At 34.9% G+C, this 18,370-nt stretch overlaps 1 protein-coding gene and 1 long non-coding RNA gene across 2 annotated transcripts in view; one reads left to right on the top strand and one right to left on the bottom strand.

Moving 5' to 3' along the window:
• Positions 1-15,531, top strand: part of Tango9 (transport and golgi organization 9) — a 30,168-nt gene extending 14,637 nt beyond the window's left edge. Inside the window, exon 4 of the mRNA XM_067777821.1 lies at positions 11,450-15,531. Coding sequence (XP_067633922.1) covers positions 11,450-12,243 — 794 coding nt within the window. The 3' untranslated portion in view covers positions 12,244-15,531. The remainder of the gene's footprint in view (positions 1-11,449) is intronic.
• The window catches only part of LOC137246986 (uncharacterized), a 97,648-nt gene extending 79,278 nt beyond the window's left edge, over positions 1-18,370 (bottom strand). Inside the window, exon 1 of the long non-coding RNA XR_010951753.1 lies at positions 18,338-18,370. This is a non-coding gene — a long non-coding RNA (uncharacterized lncRNA). The remainder of the gene's footprint in view (positions 1-18,337) is intronic.

The following is an 18,370-nucleotide window of genomic DNA, read 5'->3' on the forward strand; positions in this document are numbered from 1 at the left end:
AACATTTATTTTGCTTGTTGTACGCAACAAAATTTTTTAAAGAATTGTTTACGGAGTAAGAGAAAGAATATTGTTTTCAAGCAAGCTAAATTTCACGTTATTATTTATTAATTTACAATATAATTAATAGCGCGACAGGCTTCAAAAATTTTAATCTATCTTCCCTCTGTTCTCTCCTTTTATCAAGTGACGATGACAATTACCAACTCTTTCCCGAATATGACATTCGTTCAGAGTTCCCTGAGAGAAGATAGGTTTTTAGGGTTTACAAGCCTGCATTAAATAAGTACAAGGTTTAATATTACAAATGAATTCTACTAATATCATGTTCACATTAACGCCCCGATTCAAGTGTGGTAACAACAATCTTCACCACGGCAACGAAATCATGTGGGAACTTTTACACCCTTTTGGTATTCTACCCGCGAAAGTAACCGGATAATTTTCTACGCACAAAAGTAGGTGGTTACATCGAAATAACCACACAACAGCTGTTGTGTAGAAAAATGCAAAACTGAAAAATAAAGAATTGTAAGCGCAAATAAGTAAAGATAATAGTAAAAAAGTGTTGCCTCTTGCTATACATATTTGTTAACATTATGTACTACTTTCACAGAATAAATTACAATATACCTAGGTAGAAACTTATCATGCATAATATGCATATACACATCGTCCCGTTTATTCGTTAACCTCGTATCTACTAGTGAGACATTTTCGGTAAAGCGAACACGGTTGCCACACCATGTTTTCATTTGGGACCAAAATTCATCGAAAAAAATAACCAAATTTTTGTTTTATTTTATTAGTATAAAATACAAAATTTTAGGATGTTTCCATGTAAAATTTTACTAAACATAGTGAAGACTTTCCTTTAATTCAAGCTTAACAAACAAATATATGTGCATGCAACCAAAAATGGTACTATATTTTGACATAGGAAAGTCTGTGTCTTTCACCAACCAACCGTTGTGAACCTAGTTTTGGTCACAAAGCTCTTGGTTCGAGCATTATATTGTTGATTGCAATGAAATAAAATGAATAGTGCAGTTAAGTTTTAGTAGATAGATAGATAGATAATTAATTGAGGATCGCACTGCGACCATTGGTCTATTGTGCCCTCATCTGCTTCACAACACCTCATCCAAGCCGACATCTCTGAAGTTTTAGTAAGAAACGGTTCAAAATTTGCATTCTGGTGTTGCCGAACTATGTATGTGGAAAACTCAGTAAATCATAAATGAAACTAGGCAATTTTGTTAGTGCTATTTTATAGATGCTTACTTTTTCCCTTAACTTCATATCAGAGCCTAGATTCAGTAAGTGTGAGTTTTGATCCCAGGCCTCAGGGGTTCTGCTAGCACATACGGGAATAATTTTATACAAAACATTTCTTCCGAAATCACATCTCTTTTGAATTTGCTTCCTTCTGTCTTCGAGTTAAAATATTTCTTGTGCCAAGATACTTAGTTTTCAATTACCTTGCGTGGCTTAACACCACAATAGTCCTGGAATTCCTTGAACTCATTGAGCTGGGTGAGAAAGAACGTGAAGTAATGCATAGAATTTCTTTGTATAAGTTTTGGAAGTGTTAGGCTCACGGCAGAGTGCTCGCTATAAGCTGTGCTAGGCGAGAAGCAATTTTTATTTTCATATATTTTACAAAGGGCCAAAATTGAAGAAAAGGGACCAGCGGATCAAATGGGGTTGGAAGGAACCAAATGGCCAACCGTGAAAGCGAAGAAAACTACCTTTCAAATTTCTCCACAGACACTGGTGAGTTTTTCGGTGATGACAGCGTTACCACTTGGGCCAGAATAGCAGATAAAAGAACTGGTAACGATATTCGGTTACATAATGTTCTGGGTACTACTTTACCGGTAACGCTCAGAATCGGGGCGTAAATGTTAATTATGGCGGTAAAAGGTGTATAACAAAAAAATTTTTTTTAATCATAAAAAACCGAAAAAATTTATAAAAAAGTCAAGGCGAATTCAGTACCGGATGTTGTTATCCCAACAGCTGATTTCTTCTTCTTGATTATTTTCCATACAAGGCCTTGTACTACAACTTGTCAGTTAATCGAAATCAATGGACATTTTCTTTTGGCTTGACATTCTTCTACACGGCGAATCGGTTGAATTCGCTTTGCCACCACCTGGTATGGATTCGCCTTGTATATATGTTACAAATATTAAAAAGTCACACCTTTTCTGTATAGCAAAAGCCTATGCTATCAGAAATATGTAAAACATGAAAATCTTTGAAATAGGAGCAGCTGGGATTTGAAATCTAACGAGATTTTCATATATAATCATCACCAAATACATTTCAGCTTGCTGTTTTCGTGGACATTTTAATGCAAACTTGCGTTGCTTCCTACCCACTAGAGGTTTGCGCCGATCACTTCATCGGCCGATAAAGTAATCGGCGTAAACCTCTAAACTGAATGGCTGGACTTCAGAGTATCACATTGTCCACAACTAATGAATATGGAAACATACTGCTGACGTCAATGGTATGTTTGACCATATCATAAACAACAATATCATAAAGTAGCGGATGATTATCTGGGAGGCTTGTAATACGAAAATTAAAAAAAAAAATATTTAGAAAGGTTTTGGTTTTTTAAGGAAATCGACGTTTCGGCTATTTTGGAAAGATTCGGGGTTTTCAGGAGAAGCTCCTTGCGGAGGGAGGGAGAAATACTCAAAATGGTCACACTTTTGTACTGTAGTTTCACCGAAGGAGATGTTTTGTGCTAACTCGAATACCCTGGCACGACGCCAAAGGCGTCTTACGGTTGCTATCAATTATCTACTATTAGTCAGGACTCTTGTGGCACAGTTTAAACGATTAGGATTAATGCTTGCTTATTGTTGATCGCCCCTAAGGGCGCATTCAGTTTTTCTAAGAGCTACCACGCCTCCCGGCCCTCATACCATATGACAGCACAGAAGCTATAGGACTGCGCGTATTCGAACTAATTTTTCGTCGACGTCATTTTCCTAGAAGCTCTAGGCGTAGCTCCGAAGACTTTTCGCGCTATGCTGCCGAGCTACACCAAAGAAACACCTTGAAACGTTAGGAAGTAACTATTCGGCCAAGAAATCATAAGCAGTCTAAGTGATGGATATCATTGCGTTACTCACGGGTGAAAATCGTATAATGCTTGGACATCTACATAATTTAAACTTTACAAGGACAGTGGATAAAATTTTTAAAATGTAGACCAAAATTTGCAGACGTTTATGGTCGAAACATTCACTTCAATAATCTTCGTTTCTGGCCTTATGATAAAAGAGTTCATTATGGATGACCGCCTTCAGTTTCCAGACGAGTTCGACTATCCCCTACGTTAGGGTAGAACACCGCCATTTGTTCGACTGACTTGAGAAAGCTTTTGTTTCACCACTTCGAATGTTCTTGCGAAGGACAAAGCCTAACCTGGTTACAATAGGTGCCTACGTATTCACATTTGTAACCGGAGCCGTAACGTGTAGTTGATATTTACACACTGTTGATAGGATATATCCGATGTGACTCACTCCAATGGACTAGTTGGTGATAGCGCCGCCAACTTTAGGAAATGTCAAACCGGTAAACTTTTGTGTTGAATGATGTAGTGTGAAAATCAAAATTAACAGTTTAGCTATTTTATAATTAATCAAATAAAGTGATTCTTCAAATCCTTCTTATACGTGCATATATCTTCAACTTAAGTATGAGCTCAGAATCATTTTTGTCTACCGAATAGTATTTAGGCCTCTGGAGCCTACTAAAGGATTTTGCATCAATGATTTCGCTATTTCGCTATTTCAGCCAATCGAAATATAGAAATTTTGAAAAAATCGGCACCTTTTTCGGGCAACTTGTTTTTTTTTTTAACAATTTTAGGACAATTGAATTTGAAAACATGTTTGACTTGGGTCATTTTATTTAAATTCGTTGTCCTTTATTAATTTTTTGAAAAAATTATGCAAAGTGAACATTTAAATTTAACTGGAAGTGATGCTCATCCGTTGATACCCCTTTCGACCATATCGGACCAATTTTCGAAATTAACTAGACAGTCTTAAAAGAGTAGAAAATATAGTAACGCGCCGTACGCCGCCGCCGCCGCGCTGATATTTTTGACATTCGCCGGATGCGTGCGAAAAACGACGAAAATTGGCGCCGCGTATATCTCTACTGCCCACCGGCGTTTATCGGCGGGGTATATCTCTAGTGCCCACCGTAAACGGATCACGATCCAGTATCGACAGCATTGCCTGATCATGTAACATTCAACATCAAAAATCTTTTAAACCATGGTATAAATATTACCAGGTAAAACCATTTACTCTTCTTGGCGGCCATAATGGTTTTTTGCTTTTAAAAAAATTTTAAAATCACTCTCTTAAACTTTGTGGAAATGCCAAACCAAAGTAAACAAAAAAAATGTTTGTTTGACATTATCATTTTTTAATGCCAAAAAAATAAAATGCTTATGAAATAAGTGAAAAAATATTTCGAAGTTTTGAAATCGGTTTTTATGTATATGGCAAAAAAATGAGATACCAATATAATGGATGCCTCAACACGTGCTATTTTTGAATAGAGACAAAAGAAAAGGCCTTACTTCTTAACCTCTTCTAATTAAGGAGCGAATGTTGGGGACCACCCCTATTAATTTTTCATTCATCCTTCTTCACTTGGTTGATACGTCTTTAACCCTTAAATATGCTGAAACTTCACTTTATAAGAGATCACCAGTCTCAAGTGTCCTCGCTACTGCGGAAAAAAAGATCTTGGAGATATTCTTTCGTTTATTTTGGTCCTTTTCCTCGCGGTTGGAAGATACATTTTTTAATTGGCGCTTAACCGTTTAGGAGATGCTGGTCGTTGCGTAACAAGTCACACCAGCTAACCCTGTTTCTTGATAACTGACGCCAACAGGGGGCACCAAGAGAGATCAGAGTCTTCCCCCTGGTATTGATTGTCCCTCGGCATTACCTTGGCACCAAAAGTTCGTCCGAATTAGCAGATAAATTTTTGGGTCGGCACAAAACATGTATTTAAAGTAGCCTTCGAATTGGATGGCAACCTAGACCTTAATCTCCTCAGATATATATCACACCAAATTGTCATTATTAGTAGATATGTATCTCTTCCGTACACCTTGGCGGTAAGTCGGGTTTTTCTTCTCGTCGCGCAGACGGTAATACATTTCTAAACAATTTGTTGAAGAAAATTGCTTCGAAGAGGATAGTGGCCTGATGCTTCCTTTTGCGGGAAACCACAATACAATTCTTGAATTGAAAATTCTAGAATGCGGTTGACCGTTGAGATTTCTTATTTTCTGGTTATTTCCACCAATAAAAAATTCGGTTTTGGATAAAATATCATAATATTAATGTTAGAACGCAAAAATATATATTTTATACGACAGCATACCGAGAGAGGTGTCAAAACACTCGTATTGACCTCTACAACAATAATCTGAAGGCGGAAAATAAAAATCTTAGATGGTTCAAACGATATTAACGGAAAACCGAAAACTGACGCCGGAGTGCTCCGAGACCAAGAGTTGGATCCATAGTATCCTTTGGCCGCGATTATAAAAAATTACCTTTGGTTTGGAGACCAAAACTATATCCGCGGAAAACAACCACATGAAAATTTTCAAAAGTTCTTTTGCAAATATCTCTTGACAGACCCAACATTTTTTACCTCCGCTTTCGGATTCGCGATCCTGGATCCAAAACACGTCTTTTGATACCCCTCTTGATATTTTTGGACGTGTATTAAGTGTCATGCTGTCGTATAGTATTACCAAATATATTACAGTTTGTTATATTTTTGTTATGAAAACAACACCAGAATAAAAAAAATAAAAATGTGAGAGCAGTGAGAATTTTAAAATTTTTTTAAACGTAATTTCGGCTCTCATCGGTTTTACCTTATAATATTTGTATCATGTTTAAAACAAAGCGGCAAAATTCTTTCGTGACAAATTTGTCCCTGCCCATTCTATGAAACAGGTTAATCTACTCGACTAAATCGACCAGATCTTTACGATGCGCCAAATTTTGAAGAATCTCAAGATACGATTTGGAGAGAATTGACGAGCAAAATTTATAAAAATACAGGAGGCGTTTTTTGATACAGTGCTCACGCACTCGATAACTAATAGGTCCTTGTACGAGGTAATCGACTAAGAATAGTACTCGCTTTTCAAAAACTTTAAGGCTGGCTTTCTCGAAAACAACTGTGAATGGCTTTTTCGGTTATGCCGGGAGTCACAGAACTTTACTTGTATACCATGATTTTTACTGTTAATGAAAAAAATCAAAAATAGTTATAATAATCGAATCATGATGCCTTATATTCAAAAATTCCACATGTTTATCAAAACTTACAAATGCACCAATCTACAAGAAATCCACAATGGTTAACCTACGCGTTCACTTATGTTTTATCCAGGGCTGCAAACCGCTTCGAAAATCGGTTCGGTTCAGTGGTTCAAACCACTCAGGCAAAGTTTGAACCTGTTCGCGGCTACCTCTGAACCGCCGAACCGGTTTGGTTCAAGTGGTTCAAACGTTTAATACTAAGTTTCGATAGTAGTATACAAAATTTGAAATTCGTCACTTGGAATCTGTGTGCAACCAACCATCGATATGTACCTACTAACCATACAAATAAAATACAGTTATTGAGATCAAATCCATGTATGTATTTATTTATAAAACTTATAAAACGGTTTGTTGATTATTACCAAATGTAAGGAATGAAAATGGTTGAATGCATGACTATACCTATAGCCTATAGGGAGTATTAACAACGCATATACTCTGCACATAAGAAACTGGTCGTATTTTTAAGAGAAGAAAAACTAGTCAATTAGCTGCTTTCAATATACATATAAAACATAAAATAAATAAATAAATGTAAGGCGCGATAACCTCCGAAGAGATCTAAGGTCGAGCTTCTCTTCCAATTTGCGTCTTACTCCTCTTGGTTTTCCCTACAAATTGGCCGGACGGATGCTACATGTTGTATGCCGACTCCGAACGGCATTTGCAAGGCATATGAGTTTTCACTTAGAGCTTTTCATGACAGAAATACACTAGGAGCGCTTGCGAAACACTGCCGAGGGGCGACCCCGCTTAGAAAAATTTTCTTCTAATTGAGAAACCTTATTTCTAAAATTTTAATGTTGCTTTGCCCGGGGTGCGAACCCAGGGCATACGGTGTGGTAGGCGGAGCACGCTACCGTCACACCACGGTGGCCGCCATATAAAACATAACTACTAAATTTTAAATGCGAGATTACTACACAAACTAAAAGATATTGATGAAAATGTAAATGTCTTCTTTGCTTTTCTTAGGCATTAAGCTTATAAATGTTGATATACGGTTATGTGAAAAATAATATGGTCTCCCTTTAAAACGGTATTGTTCCGAAATTATGTTTATTTATTAGTTTTTAATAATTCCAATTTAAAATATCGTTCTAACTATAACACAAAATATATATGTATATACATTTCAAAGCTTACACACAGCTCCCAACAATTAATCAAATTTTCATCAGTTTTCCAGACTTATTAAAAACTTTCAAAAATTTCTGAGTGTGCAGTTTTGTAGCTCATCTAACTGTAGTGTAATAATATGCAAGTTCGCATTTTTTTCCATACACCGCATGAACAAAATTTGTTTTTATATGAAGATATGGGCAACACCCTCGGGGAAATTTTTTTAAAAAAATTAACGGTAATTCTCATCTACTTGAAACTTGCACACAATTACACTACAATTGAATGAGCTTCAAGACTGCACATTCAGAAATTTTCTAAAAACTGTTAATAAAAAGTTTCGAAAATTGATAAAAATTTTATTAACTTAACTTTAAAATTTTTATAATTATACATATGTATTTGGTTTGTGTTATAGGTCAGACTATGTTATACCATGGCGGAACGATACAAGATGGCAGCATGGGACAGCTGATTATAAACTTTTTTTATTTGATTTGATACATCAACTTCCGGCGTAGTACGATTTTGACATTTGGCCATCGAATTTACAAAAACAAAGTACATGGAATTTTTATTTATGTATGTAGGTATGTCACCATGCTGCCACCTTGTATCGTTCCGCCATGATGTTATACATGAAAAAATGTAATAAATGAAAAATGAAAAAGCACTTTCATATACAAAGTTGTTATGCACGGGGTTTGAACTCATTATGTAAATTTGTTTATTTTTTCACAAGCTTTTGACCACAGGCGCAAACAGTAGACGCTATTACTATCAAAAGTGAGAACTCACGGCGTTGTCATCGAGAAAAAATGTATGCAATTTAGCTGTAGAGCTGTATTTTCAAGCAAAGTGGTGAATTAAATAAGTTAAGTGATTTTTGTTGAAACTTTATTTTGAACCGAACCGAACCATTTTTTTGGGTGGATTTCGGTTCGGTTTTTGGAGTTAAGAAAAAAAAACGGTCGGTTCAAGACCCCAAAAGAGAGGGTGGTTCGGTTCGAACCGGCGTGCATCCCTGGTTTTATCCCTACGAACTAAATTAATAGTTGTCAAATTCTCACCTTTCTCGTTTATTTCGTGCTTCCATAGAGAGGGCACCCTAGAGATGATTCTAAATCTAGAAAAATAAATTGGCGCCTCTTAAGATTTTTTCATAATTACCGATTATGAAAGGGAAAAAATTCATATATTCAGATAATCTCGTTATATGTAAACTAGGTCTAATGCCAATTTCACACAGAGGCTTAATGAAATAATTAGTCAAGTTTTCTACATTAAAGCTCTTATAGAAATCTTCGATACCAAATACAAATATGTATTTAATTATCTCATTATTGCTTTCTTGAATGTCCAATGGAGTGAAAAATCTAGTCGGTTTTGCTTGGTGTTTCGGATTTCATTGACAATATAATAGTAATGGTGATGGTAATTCCTTTGTTATTTTTTGATTAAAAAATAGATTATTGAAGGTTCTCTGTATGTCAAAACTTAGCATGGAATTGCCCAACCGATTATATGTAGGTGGGGGTCATTTTAGGGTATATATATTGGGGGTTTCGTACAAAATGGTTTAACTAGAAGTATTTAGTACCATTAGTTTTTTGTTGCATAGATCGGATTTTAAAATGAAGACGTTAAGGAGAAATATATTTATAAAATTTTCAGAAGTCGTTAGAAGAAACTTTATGCAATGTTGATATTTATGAGTACAGTTCCTTGAAGTCCTTTGGCATTTGAAAAAAAAGTACATAATTTGATAGCTTTGGAATCATATTTCATATCACATCGCTGTTCAGAATATTTACCCAGATTTCTTTCAGTGAGACACCCGTTTTACGAAGTCCTAATACTAAATTTCGAGGACATACGTAAAAGCACCCGTATAAGTCTCAATGACTATGTTGCAGGAGTCAGTGTTAACACACACGAAGCTTGCCAGCTGATCGCCTTAAAAGTTGCTTGAGTCGTCTCTTTATTCTTACCAAATGCTACCAGCGCGGAGGTGTATTATTTTTTACAGGTTTTTCAGGATTTTTCACTTGTATGAATTCACAATAAGGGCGACCGACAAATAAAATAAAAAAAAGAATAAAAAATTAACTATTTTCAATTATTTACGAAAAATACCAAAAAATCCATATTTTCCATTTTGCTGCAAAAGAAAATATGGCTTTTGAAAAAATTGGCGCATGTTTGGTCAACTCTATGTCAACTCCATGAATAGTTGCCCATACATTTTACTTTGATACCTTTGAATCTAAAGAGGAAACGGCTTCTATCCATTTTAACTAGGGGGACTCATGAAAGCATATAAACTTATAAGGTGTAAAATTATATCCATTTACACACGCTATTATATGAACGCACCTGGTAATATTCTTGATAAACTTAATTGTTTATCATCTGTATTATTGCCAAAAAAAATTTTTTTTGAATGTTATACAAATTAAAAAATTCCAAGATTAAGTGAAAAATCAAATCTAAAACGTCTTTACTAAGATATTCTTGTAAATGACTTGGTGATGTTGGAGATTTCTGATGAAAATGCCTGCTGTAATGTCTGCAAGGTTGCATTCCTTGAGTTTACCGCGTTTACACAATGAAATGTGCGCGTAAATTTATACAAATTGTGTAAATGATTTTTCATACAAAATTTGACAGCTCGTTTACGCACTAGATAAATTTATACGTTTACACACTTTATAAGGCATTTATAAGGTTATATGAGTCCCCCTACTATTTTTTGTAAAAAGCATAATATTTTATTGGGGCTGCTAACAGATGTTCGCTAATGAAGCAAGTGGATCTGTGTGAAAATGAAAAAATAGTTATTTCATTAACGAACTTGCGATAAAGTTTCTGTATGAAATTGGTATAACTAATTTTGTGGATATATTTTTTATAGACGGCTCATTCCATCATCAAACATCGTTACCGGTGTGCAGGAGCTGCAGTTTAAAAGTCCCTATGAAAGTTGCCACAGTCATAGCCATATTTTTACTTAATCGTATCTAATAGCTACGATTATAAAATTTCATAATTTCATAAAAAAGAGGCAAATACAAAGATTCATATTGCACAATAAATAAGTCACTTAGTCAAAACCTTGATATCCATAAGGTTGGTTCGATCAGCTGTTTTATATGGATATGGTTATGGCAGACATGGGAATAAAGGGTCAATTAATGATGACTTATAACCATAAAACCATAACCAGATAAAACAGCTGATCGAACCTACCTGGAAATCAATGTAATCGATTAATGGTGCCATACCATAACGCTAAAGCCATAACCATACCATACCCAACTAATTGGTTTTTGGTTTCTCGCCATATCCATAACATAAAAATATTTGAGTTGGTGAATTTAATAACTTTTTTAGACTTTATTCATTGTTTTGGATACGTTATGACTAAGAGACATATTTTTTGTGGAATATGTTTGTAATTTTCTGCGTTTTCTTCATTTTTACGATTTTTAGGTTAAGGCACCATTAATCGATCACATTGGAGATGGTTATGGATATGGGTATGGTTACGACTATGGCGTTTGGGATAAGGAAGTTTAATTGGCCCTTAAGGAAATTGGTGGATTTATTAACTTTTTTTATATTTTATTTTTAATTTAATTTTTAATTTAACTTTAAATTTAATTTATTAACTTTTCGGATTCTTTCCTTTTTTTATGAAATCATTATAAAATTTTATAACTGGTGTCAATAGATATGGTTATAACTAGGGCATTATGACTATGTCAACTCTGCAAGGATCTAATTTTGCCCGGGCCCTTATTCTCTTGCTGTGGTTTCTACGTTTTGCCAAGGATAGGCTTTCAAATATGCATTTTCCTTTCATCCACTATTATTTGAATAATTTGTATATATACTTTATTGATTGTGTTTATTTTGATTTATTTCAGTTTCAGCTCTAATATTCGTTGGCATTTTTGGTGCAATTCATCTGAACCAAGCTCTCACCATGCGTCATTGGATGGCTATGTTCACTATTACGTGCGGAATCACGGTTATCATGTCCATTGATATACAACGAGCAAGTTATGATTGGTTTTTGCTCCCCAATGGGGAGAGTAATGCAGTGCTAACTGGTAACTTGCTCATAGTTTTTGCACAAATTTTTCATGCCGCCAAATTTATTTATGAAGAAAAATACCTTAAGGGTACTGATATATCAACGATGCTAGCTACCGGCTGGCAGGGTATTTTTGGCCTATTAGTAACCGCTTTGTTGGGTGTATGCCTACACTTTTTACCTACACCGGTGCCATTTAATAACAATTCACGCGGTGTTTTTGACGATCTTGGCGATATTATGCCACAAATGCGGAGTAATCCAACATTATGGGCACCTTTAATTTTATTCATCATTTCGAGCGCATTTTATAATTTTGCCTCGCTAACAATCGTGAAATATTCATCATCCGCTAATCGAGTGCTTGCCGATGGTTTACGTATTTTGCTCATTTGGTGGATGGCATTCTTATTGGAATGGGAAACATTTAATCTTATAACTGTCATTGGTTTTATAATATTACAAATGGGCACAATTGCTTATCGCAATGCAATCTTTCTCGAATGGTATCGTTCTGTAATTGCAAGTTGGATGCGGCGACGTTATGCCGATTTAAACGTCGAAACCGGCAATGAGAGTAGTGAGCCTGGCATATCTACAAATCGTCCAGCAGACGCTATTTAAGTTGGTGCAACGATAAAAACCCAAAACAATTTACGTATTTTGTGATACGTTGGAGTTTAGAAATAATTTCTTGAATGAAAGGCGTTATACCAATTTCACACAGAAACTTAATGGAATCACATTTTTTCTATTTGACCCAGGGCCACTTGCTTCATTAACGAACATCCGTCAGAAGACCCGAAATAAATATTACGTTTTTTACAAAATATGGCAGTCGTTTCCTCCTTAACTTAAAGACAATGCACCCTGCAAAAAATGCGATTAGTCTAGGATGAATCCGGGTTGAGTCGCAAAGGAGTATGCGACCAATGCCAGTTTTGATCGTTTTGTATGAGTTGAACTGTTCCCTTTTGTTTGAGCATGTCCTATGAAGAGACTAATTGTACCCATTTATACCCGAAAGGGTATTTTTCTTGACAGAAACACAATCGAAGGGTTTGCCAAGCCACAAAATCTCTTTGAGCGGGTGGAACAGCTTTTCGAAATGGAATAAGAAATATTCTCCGAAAATGTAAACCCTAACTCCGGCGTAGTCGTTAAGTCCTAGTAATTTAGGTTCGGTATAGAGCTTCGCATTTTTCTTAAATAATTCGATTCAATCACCTGTAATCTTTTTCATTTTACTTTGTTGCTGTTTTTTCTAATATTTCTATATAGATATCAAACTGACTGTACCCGAAAGGGACGATAGAGGATCAATTATGCCCAAATGTAGACAAAAGAGATCAATCAGAGACCAATCTCTTTAGGGATTAATCGCACGATTTTTTGCAGAGCAAATACATATAATGCATGCGCAATTACTCATACATAGATGTTATACCTAACCAAATGTACCGATTTTTAAAAAAGCCATATCGGACACCTAGATCAATAGTGAGTTGTTGTTGTTAATACAGATCAATAATGAGCTTACCCAAAAATATGAAATTTCGAAGTTATGAGTACCTCCGGGCTTTAGAATTTAATACCTACGCAATGTGCTAATGCCTGCACTAATCAGCGAGAAAAGGCTTTGTAAAAAACAAATAATGCATTGGCGCATATGAGAGAGGCAGTCAGTTTTTCGCGTTTTCTGAACCTTGCGATTTTTTGAGTTGATCGCTGTTCAACTAGGTGTGCGATATTTTCTTTTGCTGCAAAAATAAAATTTTGCATTTTTTGATGCTTTGCAATTTTAAAATAAAGAGACCAGATCAATTTCTAATAACTAAAACTACTATAAAGCATATTTCAATGCAATTTTTACGAGAGCAAAAATTGTGCTTTGACACTTCATTGTAACATAGTTTTGTACCCCTCGTGACAATTCAATTTTCATTGTTTTAGTATTTCAAATATTTTTAATGGGTTATAAGCTTTTACACTTAATATGAACGTAATTCAAAGGCTTCTTATAATAATTCAAAACCTAACTTAAACGAAATTTTCTTGCGTTTTCAATATGGCTAGCCTCCAGCTGAAAATTGCTGCAGTTTTGTGTCTGTTACTGCCTGTTTTTGCGCAAAATTTAATGTTTTTTTGCTGTCTGCATTTTGACTTCTGAATTTTTGTTTCTGAGTTTTAACTTTTTTTGGCTTTCTGAAAAAAGTGTTCTGACTAATGTTTTCTAAATAAAAATGTGTTTGTGTAAATTTATGGGGGGACCGTAAATTTATAGTTCTCGAGTTGATCTCCAAGGTCATTCTTCACCCTTTGAGAGATTTTGAAAAATGTACAGTTCTCAAATGAATATCCAATAAATATCTTCAGTCGATATTCTACATTATATATCGAGTTGAGGTGGAGTGAAAATAAAATCTTCTCCAAGGTGGTACCATCAAAGCCAATAGCTGTTTATTGTGAGAAATAAACACCTGATTGGTAACAGAAATGAAGTGTTATAAATTAAAAATAAACTATACATTTTTTATTATTTTTTTTTTTCGTGAAAATAATGTAGTATTGGAGAACTTGAGTACAAGTTGGAAACTATCTTTTTTTAACTTAAGCAAAAATATTTTTTGCTGTATAAAAAATCCTCTTTTTTGGTGAGAACGCTATGATTCTCAGTTTGAGTCATTGTTTCGAAACAACTGTTCATATTTTAGAAGATTGTTAGGTATCAACATGACTCTAAGGGAACTTAAGCCCAAATACTTGTTGGGTATATTCGACGTCATTGCAAAAGAACCTAAATATCTGTAACTAGTTTTACCCTGGCAGATTTCCCGGTTAACCTCAGCTTAAACTTCAGTTAAAGTAGACTGAAAAACTGTTCACTACGGAAGAAGAAAAGTTAACTAATTATTTCAATAACCTTTGTGTGGAATTGGTATTACTAACTAACATATTGAGTCGAGTGAATAAGAAATAAGTAAAAGCTTTTTCTTCAAGATTTCAGTAATTTGACATAAATTTGTATGCAAAAGTCTTCAAAAATTAACTCAAAGCTATAAAAAGCAAATGTTTATTTTTTTATTCACTGGGTCCATTTAATAATGTATATTTTTCAAATTAATATCGCGCTTTATTTCAAATTTAAAAGTATGGTATGTTAACTATATATGTATAAGAAAAAGTTATAATCAGATCTATAAAAATTTTCGAGAGTCGGTCAAATTGTTAAGTTGGCTATAAACAATCGTTTCGTCGAATTTTAATTGGCAAAAGAGATGAAGAAGTTATTGTGAAACATTACTCCTCCCAACTGTTATTTGACAAAAGGATTGTCTAAATACGATTCCAAGTTAACTTGATTAAGTTGAGTTGATATTATGATTTGCCTTAAATATTTGGCTTCTAAAATTTTACTGCTTGCTTGGGAACATATTTCAATTGGAAAACAAAAACATAGTAAGCGCGCAGAGCCTTGTTGCTTAATATATTGCTGCTTTTCAATTGACATTTTTTCTAAGCTAGCAGAAAAAAATTTAGAAGCGATAGAAAGAAAGGTCTACTGTTTGTTTAAATACAACTACCTAGATAAATAGGTCTTCTAATGATGTATGTAGGTCCGAGAAATACTAAGAATTTTTGCTTTTTCCACAATTTTTTGGGCTCTCTGTTATATACAATATTATGAATGAAGAAGGAACTGATATCGCAGGTGATTTATATTGGATAAAGTTAACGATATTTTACTTAAGACTTATTAGTAATTTACTAAATACATGAACAGTGGCTCACAAGTGTTTTGCACTCGAAGCTGATTATAGAAACCTTTGATTATTTTTTATATTTTATTATTAAGTAAAAAAGTTTCAGTGGTATTAAAGCTACTAAATAAAAGTAATGATACAATTTCAATATATTCTTTCTATTTTCCGTAAACTGAACAAAACATAAAAAAATCCACATTTCTTCGGTAACAAAAGCATTTTGCTTTTCACTAGTACTCGTAAAAAAAATCTAAGTGCTGCTTAATAGCCAAGATTTTTGGAAACAGGATCCAAATACTTCATTATATATACCACCAGCTTTCTTAAAAATTATGTCGGATTTTTTTTTCACTCTTCGAGAAAAACGACTTTCAGGTAACTTTTCGACAAAATTTTGGGTTTGCACAATTGATCTTCCAGTTAGAACTAGAGCCTACGATTTCTCGAACATTTTCGAGAAGAGATTTCTCGCGAGTCTCGCCTTCTCGCGAGATTCTCGAATCTCGAATTACTCGTAAAGCTCGCAAGATTCTGGAATCTCGAAGTACTCGTAAGGCTCGCGAGATGCTCGAATCTCGAATTACTCGTAAGGCTCACGAGATTCTCGAATCGCGAATTACTCGTAGGCTCGCGAGCTTCTCGACATTCAAATTAATCGATTCATTGGCTGTTTCATATAGAGCTTACGATTTCTTCTGCAGCACAAGCCAAAATGTCCGCAAAACCACAATTAAAAAACCCCGAAATATATAGAATATTGCCAATGCAGCGACTGAATTGAAAGTCCAGAAGATCGCTAGCATTACGAGTAATTCGAGATTCGAGAATCTCGCGAGAAGCCGTGTTCTTAATGTCTCGTTGAAAAATAAAATATTGAGAACATTATATGTATAATAAATGTTTTGAGTTAAATGTCATAGGAAGCAATATAATCAACAAAAAAGTCACAAGTAAAAAAAACCAAGTGTATAAATACTGTCCGGACAGCGATTAAGTAAGAATATCGAGAAGCTCGCGACATTTACGAGTACTTCGAGACACGAGAATCTCGCGAGAAGTCGAAAAGCATCCACATTTTTACATCATGGGTTATGTGCTTGTGGTCGTTATGTTGTTGAAATATTTGACATATCGATTTTTTCGGGACTTGAGTGTAAATTTTCGGAAATGAGCCCCACCGCATGACATAACCTCCACCATGCTTCACAGTTGCCTTAATATTTTTGAGTTGCAGCTTTTCATTTCCCTTCCGCCATATCATGCGGCGACCATCTGATCCAAATAAGTTATATTTGCTGCCATCACATTTACCGTTTTCCAGGAGTAAAAACCATTACTTTTATACTTGTTCTTTACTAACTTTTAAATTAAACGCTCGAATATCATTGTTTCGTCCCATTCTTAGGTTTGTAGTTTGAAGTTTAGCGCTGAGTTTCGGGACCGATGGATGCGGGTTTTCGCGGTTTTCCCTTAAAATTTGGCGTTCTTCTCTCCCCATCAACGATTTTGGCCAACTGCTCCTTGTCATATTTTCTAAATTACACCGCTCTTTACTCCGCTTTATTAATCTTTCAATCGTTTGGAGACACCGACTCATTACTTCACTGATATACTCAACGTTTTCCGTCATTATGCTGATATAAATTTATTTTTTATTTTCATCCGCAGTTAGTTCCTTAAGGCTTTGTTTCCTCGAAAACCCGTGCCGCTTTATTACGACCGCTAAGGAACGGTGGCTATACTCACCGTCATTAGCGGCACCACTTTTTTGTAAAGCTGATAGCCGACTTCATTGATGATACTTTTTTCCTTCTTTTTCCTTGTGTTTATGTTTTTATTTTTTAATAGATTTTCAAAAATAAATTTCAAGTCTGAACTTTTGTTTACTTTTCAGATATTTGACAAAATGTTCACCGCTTTCAGTATAGCGGTGAGAAAATACGTTGATGAACGAGTTTCTACCGTCATGACGGCCGTAATATTTACTGCACTGCCGCTATATTACGTTGCGGTGAACTTCACCGTCTTCTTAGTTTCCACACACTTTTAAGGGTCAGTTATTCTTACAGTGCATTGCATGACAAAACAGTACATAGCATGTGAAACATAAACGTGATTATACTTTACGTAGCGTACATAGACTATCGCTGACAAGGGCAAGCACACACACAAATAAAGTTGGTATGTAAAATATACACAACCACAAGCAAGCAATATGTGCTGCTCTGAGAGTGATGCTCATTTTTCCACTCTTTGCAATAACAATGTTAACAGCACGGGGAGTGAGAGTCGGGCGCATAGCACATACATGAAAATCAAAATTCAATAGAATTCCATGCAATGCAATGCAATGCACTGCATAGTCTAATCAAGTACACGCAAATCTCATTGAACAGATATTGTTTGTGAGAGTAACGTTGCTGCGCCCTGCTATGCTATGTAAGTATAACTGACCCTTTACATTGCAATGTTTTTGACAACGTACTCTACCGCTATATAGCGGCACCGCTTTCGAGGAAACCAAGCCTTTACCCTTTGGAACTTTTGATGTTCTCAGTAGAGAACTACAAAATTAAATGCATCTATTTTTTAAATAATAATAAAAATACTGATAAAGATAGGCATTTGCAGCCACTAATATAACAAAACATACAAAAACAATAAAATCGTAGTTTCGGACAAGGATCTTGTTGCCTAGCTGTTTTTTGTTGTAGTATCGTAACGGAACAAAAATGCCATTTTCTGTTTAGACGAGCTGCTTGGTATATGTAAAGTGATAACAATACGCATCTGAAAAATGAAATACATATGCCTACCTAGCTTGTAAGATATTCGAAATTTGTGCACACATGATACCACATGAGCCACTGTATTTATATGTAAGAATGAAACTATTGAAATAAAATATAAAAGATAGATAGATAGATACATTCCTATTGTTTTATTTTACTTACCTGTTCGATCAATGAACAGAGTAAATCACCCTC

This window comes from Eurosta solidaginis, chromosome 1, assembly GCF_040869045.1.
Source record: "Eurosta solidaginis isolate ZX-2024a chromosome 1, ASM4086904v1, whole genome shotgun sequence".
NCBI classification, from domain to species: Eukaryota; Metazoa; Arthropoda; class Insecta; order Diptera; family Tephritidae; genus Eurosta; species Eurosta solidaginis.